General features: G+C 39.2%; 1 protein-coding gene and 1 long non-coding RNA gene across 2 annotated transcripts; both read right to left on the bottom strand.

Moving 5' to 3' along the window:
* Nucleotides 1–2,508: 2,508 nt before the first annotated feature.
* On the bottom strand, nt 2,509–4,001 carry LOC149386861 (uncharacterized). Its single transcript, XR_016301456.1, has 4 exons — nt 3,849–4,001; nt 3,423–3,666; nt 3,219–3,341; nt 2,509–3,093 (listed from the first exon to the last, which is right to left on the bottom strand). It is a non-coding gene; the product is annotated as an uncharacterized LOC149386861 (long non-coding RNA).
* A 3,167-nt stretch (nt 4,002–7,168) lies between these two features.
* On the bottom strand, nt 7,169–11,578 carry LOC149386860 (uncharacterized). Its single transcript, XM_089625877.1, has 11 exons — nt 11,258–11,578; nt 10,097–10,360; nt 9,529–9,658; nt 9,268–9,406; nt 8,976–9,188; nt 8,733–8,871; nt 8,184–8,334; nt 7,985–8,094; nt 7,811–7,908; nt 7,661–7,730; nt 7,169–7,551 (listed from the first exon to the last, which is right to left on the bottom strand). The coding sequence occupies exons 2-11, from the start codon at nt 10,187–10,189 to the stop codon at nt 7,459–7,461; spliced, it is 1,236 nt and encodes a 411-aa protein (XP_089482003.1). The 5' UTR covers nt 10,190–10,360; nt 11,258–11,578; the 3' UTR covers nt 7,169–7,458.
* Nucleotides 11,579–12,990: the final 1,412 nt, after the last annotated feature.

The raw sequence follows: 12,990 nt of genomic DNA, 5'->3' as shown, positions 1-12,990 counted from the left end.
GCACTTAAATTTATTCCAACATTCAAGTGCTTTTCAAAAATCCTTTTCCTTATTGATTTATCCAAATTTACTATGAATTTCTTCCGAAATTCAAAAATTTCACTTAGAACGTGGAACGAGAAAATATAGAGAGAACATCTCTAATAAACTGAAACGAGAGAGATTGTGAATTTTATAACTCATTCAACACGGAGAGAGAAGAAAATTTCCTTTATTATTGATAAGAGGAAATTTTTACAGAAGCTGACGTGTACAAAAGTCGGGTCTCACACGATGCTCTTCCCGTTGTAGTTTAGGGTTGTACTCTGATTCCATCGGGTACCAAACATTTAAAAAGAACAGATGTCGGTGGTACCAGCAAGTCTGAAGACTTGTGTTTTTGTCAGGGATACCTGACGGGCGCAGTGTTGTAATTGGTAACTAGCCGGCGTGCCGGGCACGTCTGAGCTTTCAGGGAGCTCCTGAGCGCCCCTATGATTGGAGATGGTACCATTAGAGGATCCTAGACGAAGTTTAAAACTTGGAGTCACCCTCATGATTAAATTGCTCGGGTCTGAGGGTTGGCTACTTGTCATTCTGAGGGTTGTTGCAGTGGGTGGTTGGATGACCTGAAGATCAGGATGACAAGTTCACATGTAGTAAGTATGCACGTGCTTGCATATCATATGATAGGAATCATATGTCTTTCATGCATAATTTATGTGTTATGTGCACGTCACATGTCATCTAGTCGCTTTTATTACTAGATAGACTCCCACTTGCTGAGTCTTTCGACTCATAGTTTATGACCCTTGGTAATGTAGGCAAAGGAAAGGCTTTACTCGGGTAGAAGGAGGAGATCTAGTCCAGGCTTGCGTCGCTCGACCTGTGGCAATGAGAGTTTTTGTTTTAAACGGGGAAAAATGGTGTTTTATTATGTAACTAGTAAACTTGTATTCTAGTTACTTGTTTTGCGTCCATGTTTGTATATAAGTTATATGTAAGATATGTCCGAAACAAAGGAGTGTGTTTTGTTCTGTATATAGTCACTATAAGACTTGTATGTGAAATAAAAACGAAAAATTTCCCCGAAAATTCTATTACTTATGATATATGTCTTATAGCTATTTAATTTATTTCCGCTTACTATATACAAATGCTATGTTTATTTAAGTATTCTGGAGGAAAGAGATGTAAGTACGTCGCGGCTCGCGTGCGAGCTAGAGCTCGCGGGTCGTGACAGTGAGCTTGCCCGGGGGGTCGAGCTCGGCTGGAGGTCGAGCTCGCCTTGAGATCGCCCCTGCCTGGAGGTTTAGCTCGCCTAGGGGTCAAGCTCGGCTGGAGAGTCGAGCTCGCCTAGTGATCGCCCCTGCCTGGAGAGTAGGCTCGCCTGGAAGGTTGAGCTCGCCTGGGGGTCGAGCTCGCCTGGGGGTCGATCCTGGCTGGAGGTCGAGCTCGCCTAGTGATCGCCCCTGCCTGGAGAGTGAGCTTGCCCGGGGGGTCGAGCTCGCCTGGGGGGCGTGACCGTGCTCCTCGTGAGCTGCCTACGTACCCGCCTTGCGGGATCAGGTCATGACGTAGTTCATGGGATTCTTGGTTCAGGCTCTATTCCAGAGTGGGGAGTGGAATTTTTTGGGGTTTAGAGAGTTCTTGAGTTCGGAGTGAATCCTGGACCTTTTCCCCCTTTAGCTCGGCTGGAGTTCTGAGTTTGGAGTCCTCTTGAGTTGAGAGAGTATTTGGCTGAGTGAATTCTGGGATTGAGAGTCTCTGGGGTTTAGAGAGTTTTTGAGTTCGGGGGATTCTCTCTTCTTTTTTTCTTTGAGTTGAGAATGAGCGAATTATTTATAGGAAAAGAAACCGGTGCTTGATGCTTGGTTGATGCTTGGTTGGCGCTTGGTTGATGCTTGGTTGGTGCTTGGTTGAAGCTTGGTTGATGCTTGCTTGGTTGGTGCTTGGTTGAAGCTTGGTTGATGCTTGCTTGGTTGATGCCTGGTTGAAGCTTAGTTGATGCTTGCTTGAAACTTGGTTGATGCTTGGTTGAAGCTCGGTTGGTGCTTGGTTGAAGCTCGGTTGGTGCTTGGTTGAAGCTCGGTTTTTTTTTAGTCATGTGTGTTTGACTAAACTGTCCTTTTATATCTTAACGTCGTTTTTTGCGATTGGGGCGTCGTTTTTTTACCATAAGAAAAAGACGGCATAACAATTAGTAGTGTTTGTTGGCCTGAAATGAGGTTTTGAGTTTTTTGGGAACATTTTTCTACTGTTGTGCATCATTGCTTTTAATTCTTTTTAATTACCTCTCATCTCGTGCCATTGTTGGTGTTTAGAGAGCTGGTAAATATGAGCAGTGTAAAATAGATTGATCAATTCAACTTGGATTTTATTTGTTTATTACAAGTACAAACACCACGTGCTTCGCATGTGTTTCCAACTAGTATATCTATAAATCAAGAAAATCAATAGCTTAAGAATAGTATTGCTATAAAAATTAATTTAGAGTCTGGACCAAAATGTCAAAACCTTTCTCTCTTCAGTTCTCATACAAAATAATTAGATATAAGTACATTACATAAATTAGAAAGTAAACACTAAGCTCGAAGTCTCTGATTCTGGCTTCGACTTGATCGGTGCTCTCTAAGCTCGGAGAGGATGTTGTAGTAGTGAATGGTCATATTGACAACGCTTTGTTGTTCAGAGGTTTTCTTGTGGACAGTCTTTGGACATCGAATAAGACCCATATTCAGTGGTTCTTGTTCACAAGCCGTTGGGTTATTAATTTTGAAGCTTTAGATTATAGTTTAGATTCACCTAGAGGGCTTAACTCTTTTGCTAATTGAGATAGCGAATTAACTTGTATCAAACCATTAGAGAAGAATCTGGAATTACAGAATTCTCTTTCTCGTAAATTCGAGTGAATCGCATCAAGATTAGACGTGATTAGGGAAGACTAGGATAAAACTTTGCAGGCCTAAACATTTTTACAACCATATTAGTATAACCCAGGTATTCCACGATGGCTTCGTAAAATTTTCCATCCGTGCCTTCCATTGTCAAGTAGAAAGTTAGGGCCTGATAAGTCACTCTCACAATCTTCTTCACCCCCACCACAGCTTTACCCTGAAATACACACACACACACATATATATATATATATATATATATATATATATATATATATATATATAATAAAACATAGATAAATAATATATATAGGTATATATGTGGTGGGCAAACAAAAGGACCTGTTTGTTTTTGCTGTGAAATTGGAAGGCGAGCTCCGCTTTTTTTTGTACTGTCTCTGTTATAGGGTGTGAACAGAAGCAGCCGAGCATAATCCTACTACGGCATTCAAGAACACGAAAGCCCTGATTTAAAACAACTCATTGATTAATGGATCATATATCTATATATATATATATGCAGAGAGAGAGAGAGAGATTGTATACCTCATCGGCAGCACAATTGTCAACGTATTCCAGGGTCTCAGCTTTCCGTGGTATGACTTTCTTAGCCGCAGCTGATTCAGAATCAGCAACGACTTTCTTGTTCAAGCGTGTTCGCCTAATAATGGTGGGAGATTTCTGTACTATTAAAACATCAATGGCCTTTTCGCGTGACTCAGCTTTCCGTGCTTTGACTCTCTTAGCTATAGACTTCACCGGAGCCATAGCTTTGTTTTGGTGCTTCAAACTATAACAGGAAATATTTAGGCGAATAACAAGAAAGAAACACACACAAAGCACCGAATCAGTACACACATTCATTAGAGTCGGAATTTGTTTTGCTCTTTCTTCGCATCTCAGAATATGAAAGCCAAAAAGACGAAGAAATTGAATTTCATAAGGGATTTAAGATTAGAGAACAAGAAATACCTTGAATTCTGCTTTCCGATTTTAGCAGAGTCGAACGGTGCCAGGCGGTTCCAACTAAAAAAAGAAAAGCAATTAGGTACAAGAAAAGCTCTGAAAACCAAACCCTAGCAATCCCAAAACGTTTGTTCTTTGGAAATTGGAAACTGGAAACTGGAAACTTTAGTTTTGCACAGAAGATTATAAGAACAGGACAAATACCTTCGAGAGCTTCCTTTATATAGAGTCGTGGGTTTGTTTTTATGAATGGGCTATGGGCTATGGGCTATGGGCTTGGGCTATGGGCTTGGGCCAAATTCAAGTTTAAAGACCCACGAAAGTTGCTATTGTATACTCTTATCCTTCAGAACTTCGGCAGATTTATATTCATTTAGGGACATTTCTTTAACTAGGACTAAATTAAGGCAAAATTCCATTTTCCTATTTTTTTCAAAAATTTACCAAACTAGGACTAATAAAAAAAAAAAAATTCGTTTTTTCGATGGGATGAGCGGGAAAATAGAAAGAAAGAGAAAAAATAAGAGATTTTATTGGGTAAGATTGTAAGTTGGTAATTAGTATGATGGTATAATAGGTAGATTTTTGTGTATCTCTCATTTGACTTTTGTTTGACCGGTCCTAATTTGGTAAATTTTTGAAAAAAATAGGAAAATGGAATTTTGCCTTAATTTAGTCCTACTTTTGGCAATTTTCCATTTATTATATATAGAGAAGTCTTCTAAAATTATTATATATATAGAAGTTCCCGAAACGAATCTCCGACTAATAGAAAATAGTGATGCTAAGAAATGACGTGTTGATTTCCTATTTGGTTAAATGACGTCACAAATTAACATTAGCCTAATAGATGCTACGAAATTAACTCTCGAGAGTATTCCGACTTTTGTAAACATAAAGTTCTAGAAGCTAAGGAAACTTTGAGTCACCTAGCCTGCGACCTCATAGACATGAACCAGATTGTGTGAGCGAAAACGAAACTAATTTCACACCCGTGTTACTTCTTCCGTACACGTGAAAAGGGAAAAATTATCAAACTTTTACATCAATACACTTCTGGCCTATGTGAATGGAAAATAAAATCCCAAATTTCGCTCAAACTCTAGAAGAAAAGCTCCAAATTTCAAATCAATATCCAAGAAATTTGTTCCTCAAATTTTGAGCAAAAAAAGACAAAAAATCAAGAATTTACTTTGATAGCAACATGCGATGCGACGATTCTCAGTGAAACTGAGGAGAGTTTCCCGAGGAAGAATACAGACAGAGTGAGATAGTCGGATCAAAGAAATATGAAGAAGATGAAACCGGCAATACCTCTGAAGAGAATCTGAGTCTCCCAAACCCATGTTTGAAGCTAAACGAGTACTTTTAATCCTGATTTATCAGTTCTATTATATATATATATATATATATATATATATATATACTAGTCTGAAACACGTGCTTCGCACGTGGTATTTGTAGTTGTAATAAGTAAATAATTAAAATATGTATGATTTAATTTATGAAGTAATTCTTCAAAGCATGAGGTTAGAAATGAATATTAAGATATAAAATATTTCAACCATACATAATACTTAGGGAGTTTAATTTTTTAGAGACTCTCATAGTAAGTGCAAATATTTCAAGGAAATATATAGTCAATGACATACTTAAAAAAAATGACATAAGTAAATAAAAAGGCAAAAGTTTGGTGTCTTGATAGACAAATAGAAGGAAAGAAAAATTAACAAACCAAAAAGTTTAAAAGTAACTTAAGAAGACATGTTTTACTCAAATTTTTGGCTTTTTGTTAGAGGTTAATGTTGTTGGGAGTGATCTTCCTCTTTCTTTTGGACTGTGTCTTGTTGGTCTTGATCATCGATAGTGTGTGTTTCTTTGTTTTCCAGCTCTTGGTTGAAAGAACGAAAGCCCAAAAACAGAAGAATCAAGCCCTTGAAACCTTGGAAAGCCATACTTGAGAAACAAACTGCGAAGAAGGTTAAGAGGATAATGACAAATAATAGACTTGAGTATTTTTCAGAGGAGTACAACCAGTTCTGCACTCGAGAGGGATTTCAGAGACACCACACTACAGTTCACACTCCACAACAAAATGGACTTGCTGAATGTTTCATCCGCACTCACTACTACAAATTAACATATTAGGTGCGGAAGGGTATTAGGTACGACATGGCGCACCTAAATGTCGCACCTAATCACATATTAGGTGCGACATGTCGCACCAGATAATCCTCCAAGCGACTAAAAATTTCGCTGATGATTAGTGCTATCCGGTGCGACTTTGTCGCACCCAATATGATAATGTCGCACCTGAAACTATTGGGTGCGACATTTGTCGCACCTAATACCATTAGATGCGACATTTGTCGCACCTAATGGGTTTAAAAATTTAAACGGTCAGAAATTCCCCCCGAATATTTTTGGTTCTGGAATTTCACATTGGGTGCGACACTTATGACTATTAGGTGCGACAGTGTCGCACCTAATAGTTTTGGGTATTTTAAATACCCGAGCGTCTTCTTCCTCGCCCAAACCGCCTCTCTCTCTCTCTAACTCTCTCTCTCTCTCTCCAACGCTCGTTCTTCTTCCTCCGCCGTGACCTCCCCCGCCGCCGTGACCTCCCCGCCATCGTGACCCCTTCGTCGTCCTCCTCCAAGGTACGTCTCTCTCTCTCTCTCTCTCTCTCTCTCTCTATATATATATATATATATATCTATCTATCTCTCTCTCTCTCTTATTCTCTGTCTCTCCGACTTGCAGGTCGTCCCCCGCCGCCCGTGCGCCTCTTTGCCGCCGTGACCTCCCCGGCACCGTGACGTACGTCTCTCTCTCTCTCTCTCTCTCTCTCTCTCTCTCTCTCTCTCTCTCTCTCTCTTATTTCTGTCTTTCTCCGACCTGCAGGTCGTCCCCCGCCGCCCGTGACCACCTCGGCTCAGCCCGGTCGTCCCCCGCCGCCCGTGACCTTGGTGCTCAACTTGTCTCTGAAGTCGTTGTATCCTGGGAGGCTTTCGCTCACGAATTCCAGCACCCGTGGGAGGGCGATAAAAAGCTTCAAGGAAACCGTCCAACGGGCCTCGACTTTTCCGATCTGTTTTTGTTTTCTCCGATTCTTTGTACAAAGGTGTAACCGGGTTTTTTGTAATTTATTTACGTGTATTTTCCTAACAAGCAATTTGTCTTTATTCGCCTATATCAATATTATTTATGTAATATTGCTAACAAATGGGCATGGTATCAGTTACATATTTCCAGCTGTTCTAATTTTTTCCCGACATTTTGGCCCGTTGCACAATTTTTAAAAACAGGTGAAAAGTTAAATCATGTTGTCGTGATCATCAAAAGTATTAAATTCTAACAGGGTATTAAAAAAGTGTAATAAATCACATGAGAAAGAGTCAAAATGAAACGAATACAAAATAAAAAGAGTCAGACATCCTATCAAAATTTGCTACATTTGGATTGTAAGTCTTGAAAGTTCAAGCTGAAACATTTGGAATAAATTAAATAGAAGCTCAGGTTCCCATCAGTCTGGTGGCCTAAAATATCTAGACAACGCAGTCTAATAACACCATAAATTAATTGTAGGAGATTTTAAAAAAAAAAAACGGCTCTCTTAACGGATCGCTAAGCCTTGCATCGCTACTTGAGTACCATCTTCGGTGACCTTGTTGGCTTGAATGGTGTTGATGACACCTTCAACATTACTCTGGAAGAAGAAAAAAAAACCATAAACCTCAACAGTTCAAACAGACCATTTCAAAGAAAAACTTGGAATGCTTTTTGGCTTTATTATGATTAGATATATATATATATACCCTCCAAGCTGCTAGCTTTGTTCTAAGTGATTGCCACTGATGATGACCAAACACGCGCTCCGTGCAACGACTGTGCGTTAAAGGCTAATTATTAGTATATTAGAAAAATATAAAATTAAAAAACTTGCACACACATACACAGCGACTTACCTAACGGAAACTACTGTATTCATCTGGTCCATCTTACAGTCCAATAACTTAGCTGCTATTGCCTTGACAACCCACAATTCCACCTCGTCGTCGTTAATCTGAATAAGCCCATGTGTGATTAGCCAATACATCGATACAAACACATTGGTCGGGAAAAGGGTAAAGTAGACTAACTCGAAGTGTGTCTCTAATAAGACCATATGGAATTTGACCACTTTCGTCCGAGCCAAGATCCATCAATGACATCATTCTCATCTTTGTTACACAGTCTTCATGGACAAGACCTACACGATTTCAGAAAGTAAATTCAAATCCAGGATTAGAGTTCACACTAAAAATATGAAACCTATATCCCTGATCCAACACCATATACCATAGCCATTCAGCAAAGCGGAATTTGCAGCCTGAAATTCCAAGTAAGAATCCAGCCTCTGTGTGAGAAAGATCCTTAGAAGCTGGAATACCAACGCATGCTTGGCATCCTTCTCCAGTTGGCCGACAGCAGGCAAATCTAGCAAATCACTCTACGAGCAATAAAGTAAAACAGATTAGTTCCTAGTAAACACTTAGCAAAAGTTTCTTTGGAAATTCAATATGAACACACAATGGAATTGCTTTCGAAAGCATACTGACAAAGTTTATGCCAAGAAAAATTAAAGAAACAAATTTCAGGCTCAAACTTCTGACTATATTTCAACTAATTTCTACAAAACAATGTTAAGGGTTTAAGCCTGCGAGTGTGTTTTTTTATACCAGAAATTTCGCTCAACAAAGGCAATAAAAAGCATCACAGAGACAAAGGAATGTATCATCAACAAGGCTAGCTCTTTTTTTATTCCTTTCTTTTACATTATATGTTAGTGAACATAACATACGATGGAGGCATGTCAAAATGTAAAGATTCTTTAGGGACGTGTGATACCTGAAACATATCTGAGGCCTTCACAAAGTCAATGATTGTGTTAACAGCTTCTTCCTTGGCCTCGTTGAGAGTGTTTGCATCTTCAACTGAAAAGGTTTCCAAGTACTTGGTCTGGAATCTGAAAGACTCCTTCGCTGCACTGAAATCACAAAGCACAACAAACATTAATTATAACATATGCGCAAAAGTCAAAACAATAAACTAAACTCCCGATTCCTTTATAAGAAACTCTAATAACGATGCCTTTTATTTTCCTTCAAAACATTGGAGATGGTTAGAAACAGCTTCCTCTGATCCACGAGCTCAATATTCCATTCCTTCACTAAAGTGTCGATTTGTTTAAATGAATGGATCACGCTCTCAGTGACCTTTCCATCAATTGCCAGCATCAAAGCCTTCAAGTAAACACAGAACCGAGCGTACGGGTGATCTAGTAGATTGTAAAGGTTGAACATTCTGTAACATCATAGAACGAGAATGAGAAAATTTCCAACAATCTCCAACGCTAAAACCGCAACCAAACAATGAATATTACATCTTTAGACGCAAAGCAGGCTTGTCATTTGGCTGTTGAGTTATCTTTGTCGCTATCTGGGTTGCCATCTCGAGAACCTCATCAGGACTTTCAGACTTGGTAACAACATTGCAAATGACAGTGAAGATGCACTCAAGATCTTAAGCAAAGACATTCAAAACAAACAAAAAGAAAACATCAATTTCTATGAACATAAATCAACATAAACAACAACTCTCGTGACCAATTCAATCGGAGAAAAAAACGCAATATATAGTGTACCTTTCTCGGAGACTTTTGAGAATACAACTTCCGCAGAAGTGAGCATCAAAGAGACCAAATCCAACCACCTTCCCATCACCATGCATTCTTGGGCTTCAACGCAGAGTCTCGTAACCTGTGGCTCGGCGACCTGAATTCAAAGCCAGTAAAGAGGCTCAGACAAATTGAACCAACCTCCAAACTTGAGAACAACTGTGAGACCAGATTTATCGTCCTTACCTTCCCAATTATAGACTAACTATAGTTATATTTCCAAAGTAAATAAATAAAAGATCTCTACGTTCACTAATACATCCAAACTATACATAAGTTATAGAAACTAGATCATACAATGAGAAAAAAAAAAAAAAAAAAAAAAAAAAACCAAACCAAACCAAACGAATGAAATACCCACATCGGGAAATTGAAATCCATACTTAAAAGACCAAACCAAAGCTCGAACAAAAACATGTCTTCAGCATCAGAGACATATTCGCCACACATAAAGGCGTTTGAAATATCAAGCTCGAGACCAGATATTAAACTTAGGGTTTAACGAAGAAGAACGCAGAAAGGAGCGGAGATTTACCTCGGAACCGGCATCGGACCAGGCAAGCTCTGAGACGAATCGGACGACGGCGAGCGCGGGGTCTTCTTCGGATGTGGGTACGACGGTCGTCATTGTCGGAGCTCGGGGCTGGCTTTAACGGAGGATCGAGGTCAGGGAGGCCAAAAAGGTTAAGATATTGAGAGAGTAGCGAAACCCTAAAAAGAGGATTTCGAGTCTCTTTCCTTTGCTCTATCACTCCCGTGTGAGTCTGCTTTCCAAAGACGACTACTATAGTTTTGTTTTCTGTATTGTCATTTACTGGTTATGTGTCGTTTACAAGTTAAGGGTCGTTTTAGTTTTTTTTTTTCTTTTTCACAAAACTTTTGTGATTGTGGCATTTTGATCACTCATTTGTTTCAAGTATTTTGATTTACAAAATAGTCAAGTTTATCTTAATTTAGTAAAATAGTAAAAAAAAAGTGCAGTAATTTGGTTTCAAACTTTTTTATCCCAATATTAATTTTTTTAAAAGTGATAAATTTCTTATAATAATCGTAAAAAAATTTAATCTTGACTGTTAAAATTTTTTTGACAATGAACCACATTAACCCAAATCTCAACCAATTTCAAATCCAAGTTCTCAAAATTCAAACACACGTTCATAATTTCCAGCTTCAAAACCATGTTTTCAAAAATTCATAACTCACTCAATTCTCAACGGATTTACACGTTCTTGGTCATTTTAGAACCCTCATAACGTCTATTATCCAGGAAAAATATCAACAAATCCAAAATAAATCGGTACCGAACTGTCCACGTCAATATCAGAGGCTGTTCACAGCGAGCTCAAACTTCTCAAATCATTCAAAATCGACTCAATTACACAAATCCGAGCTAGGAACATCATTAATCAAGTCCAACAACAACAAAAAAACCCATCAATTCCACTGATTTTAGATCGGATCAAAAACCCCCAAATCAATTATACTCATGAACCCTAAAATGTGAAATTCGGCCAAAATCAATCCAAAACCAAGAAATTCGTTTTCAATCCTTAATTTCATCTCATAAACATCAATAATCAAGCTCAATGAACATCACAACCAAGCCAAAATCTCATATTTCACTCGAAAATCAAAACCCCAAAATCAAGCTATGAACCCTAGATTTCAATCGATCCAAGGAGATGAAATTTCTCACCGAATCAGCGAAATATCATTCACCCACTGCTTCCTCGTCCTCTTCCCGGTGATCTCCCCTTGCTCCGACGTCCCGGTGGTCCACGGCGGTCTCGCTCTTCCTCTTGGTGGCGCGCGCGCGGTGGAGAGCTCGGCTGGAGGATGATGACGCTCGACGAGGAGAAAGGAAGAAGAGAGATGCAAGGGTGGTGCTGGGGTTGATCGGCCGAGAGAGCTAGCTTGGAGGAGATTAATTAATTTTTTTTTTTTTTTTTCTTTGTTACTCTTTGCAGGTGGCTCGCGCGATTGAAGAAGAAGGAGAAGAGAAGATAAGGAAGAAAAAGAGTGGGGGTGAGGTGGCCGTTTTGTAACCCTAAAACGTTATAGGGTTGAGATCTACTTTTGACATTTTTTGTGAAATAGCCAAACGTATTAATATTTTACTTTTTTGTCCTTCAATAATTAAGACAGTTTTTTAATTATCGTATTTTTTTTTTTCCTTTTTTGTGCGTGTTAAGTACATATTTTGCAGTAGTTGGGTATCAGATTTTGAATTCCTAGTATCACATTCTCTCTCTCTCTCTCTCTCTCTCTCTCTCTCCAGCCACTCCACAACCAAATCTGAGCTTTTTTTTTTACCTTCAACGTGCCAAGATGACGAGGAAGACGCCGAGATCGCGGGCCACGGGGGCCGTCCAGCCGAAGAAGTTGTCGCCGATGATGCAGATCAGCCGGAGACGGCGGAGGAGGTCGAACTGAATCAGCTCGACTGGAGAGGTCGAACTGATCAGCTCGACTGGCAAGGTCGAACTGATCAGCTCGACTGGCAAGGTCGAACTGATCAGCTCGACTGGCAAGGTCGAACTGATCAGCTCGACTGGCAAGGTCGAACTGATCAGCTCGACTGGCAAGGTCGAACTGGATCAGCTCGACAGGCAAGGTCGAACTGATCAGCTCGACGAGGCGAGGTCGAGCTGGACGTATTGACGAAGTCATTCAGCTCGACAAGGGCGAGACCAACGTACTAGAGGTCGAACTGGATCAGCTCGACTGGAGAGGTCGAACTGATCAGCTCGACTGGCGAGGTCGAACTGATCAGCTCGACTGGTGCCTGATTTATAAGATTATTGGCTTGTTAAGATGATGGTTACCATATATTCGTAAATATATGGGCGTATAATTAGTTTTCGATCTATTTCAAAATTTCATAAAACTTCTCAAAAGCCAAAGGGGTTAGTACACGAAAAACATGCAATATTTTAAACTACCATAACAATTACAAATGGTGCCCGATTTTTAAGATTCTTGGCTTGTTAGGATGATGGTTACCATATATTCGTAAATATGTGGGCGTATAATTAGTTTTCGATTTTTTTCAAAATTTCATAAAACTTCTCCAAAGCCAAAGGGGTTAGTACACGAAAAACTTGCAAAATTTAAAACTATCATAAATCTTTCAAATGGTGCCTGATTTATAAGATTCTTGGCTTGTTAGGATGATGGTTACCATATATTCGTAAATATATTGGCGTATAATTAGTTTTACATCTTTTTCAAAATTTCATAAAACTTCTCCAAAGCCAAAGGGGTTAGTACACGAAAAACTTGCAAAATTTAAAACTACCATAACTCTTTCAAATGGTGCACGATTTTTAAGATTCTTGGCTTGTTAGGATGATGGTTACCATATATTCGTAAATATGTGAGCATATAATTAGTTTTCGATCTTTTCAAAATTTCATAAAACTTCTCCAA

This window comes from Urtica dioica, chromosome 9 (assembly GCF_054948205.1).
Source record: "Urtica dioica subsp. dioica isolate 48M chromosome 9, U.dioica_male_clone48M_v1_H2, whole genome shotgun sequence".
NCBI lineage: Eukaryota > Viridiplantae > Streptophyta > Magnoliopsida > Rosales > Urticaceae > Urtica > Urtica dioica.
Note: the sequence above shows the minus strand (reverse complement) of the source record. Positions and strands in the feature narration are given on the sequence as shown.

Coding starts and splice junctions, on each gene's coding strand:
- LOC149386860 (XM_089625877.1), bottom strand. CDS start 10,189: ATGACGACCGTCGTACCCACATCCGAAGAAGACCCCGCGCTCGCCGTC. Junction 8,095..8,183: donor CGCTTTGCTGAATGGCTATG/GTATATGGTGTT, acceptor GAAATCGTGTAG/GTCTTGTCCATGAAGACTGT. Junction 7,909..7,984: donor TTATTAGAGACACACTTCGA/GTTAGTCTACTT, acceptor GGGCTTATTCAG/ATTAACGACGACGAGGTGGA.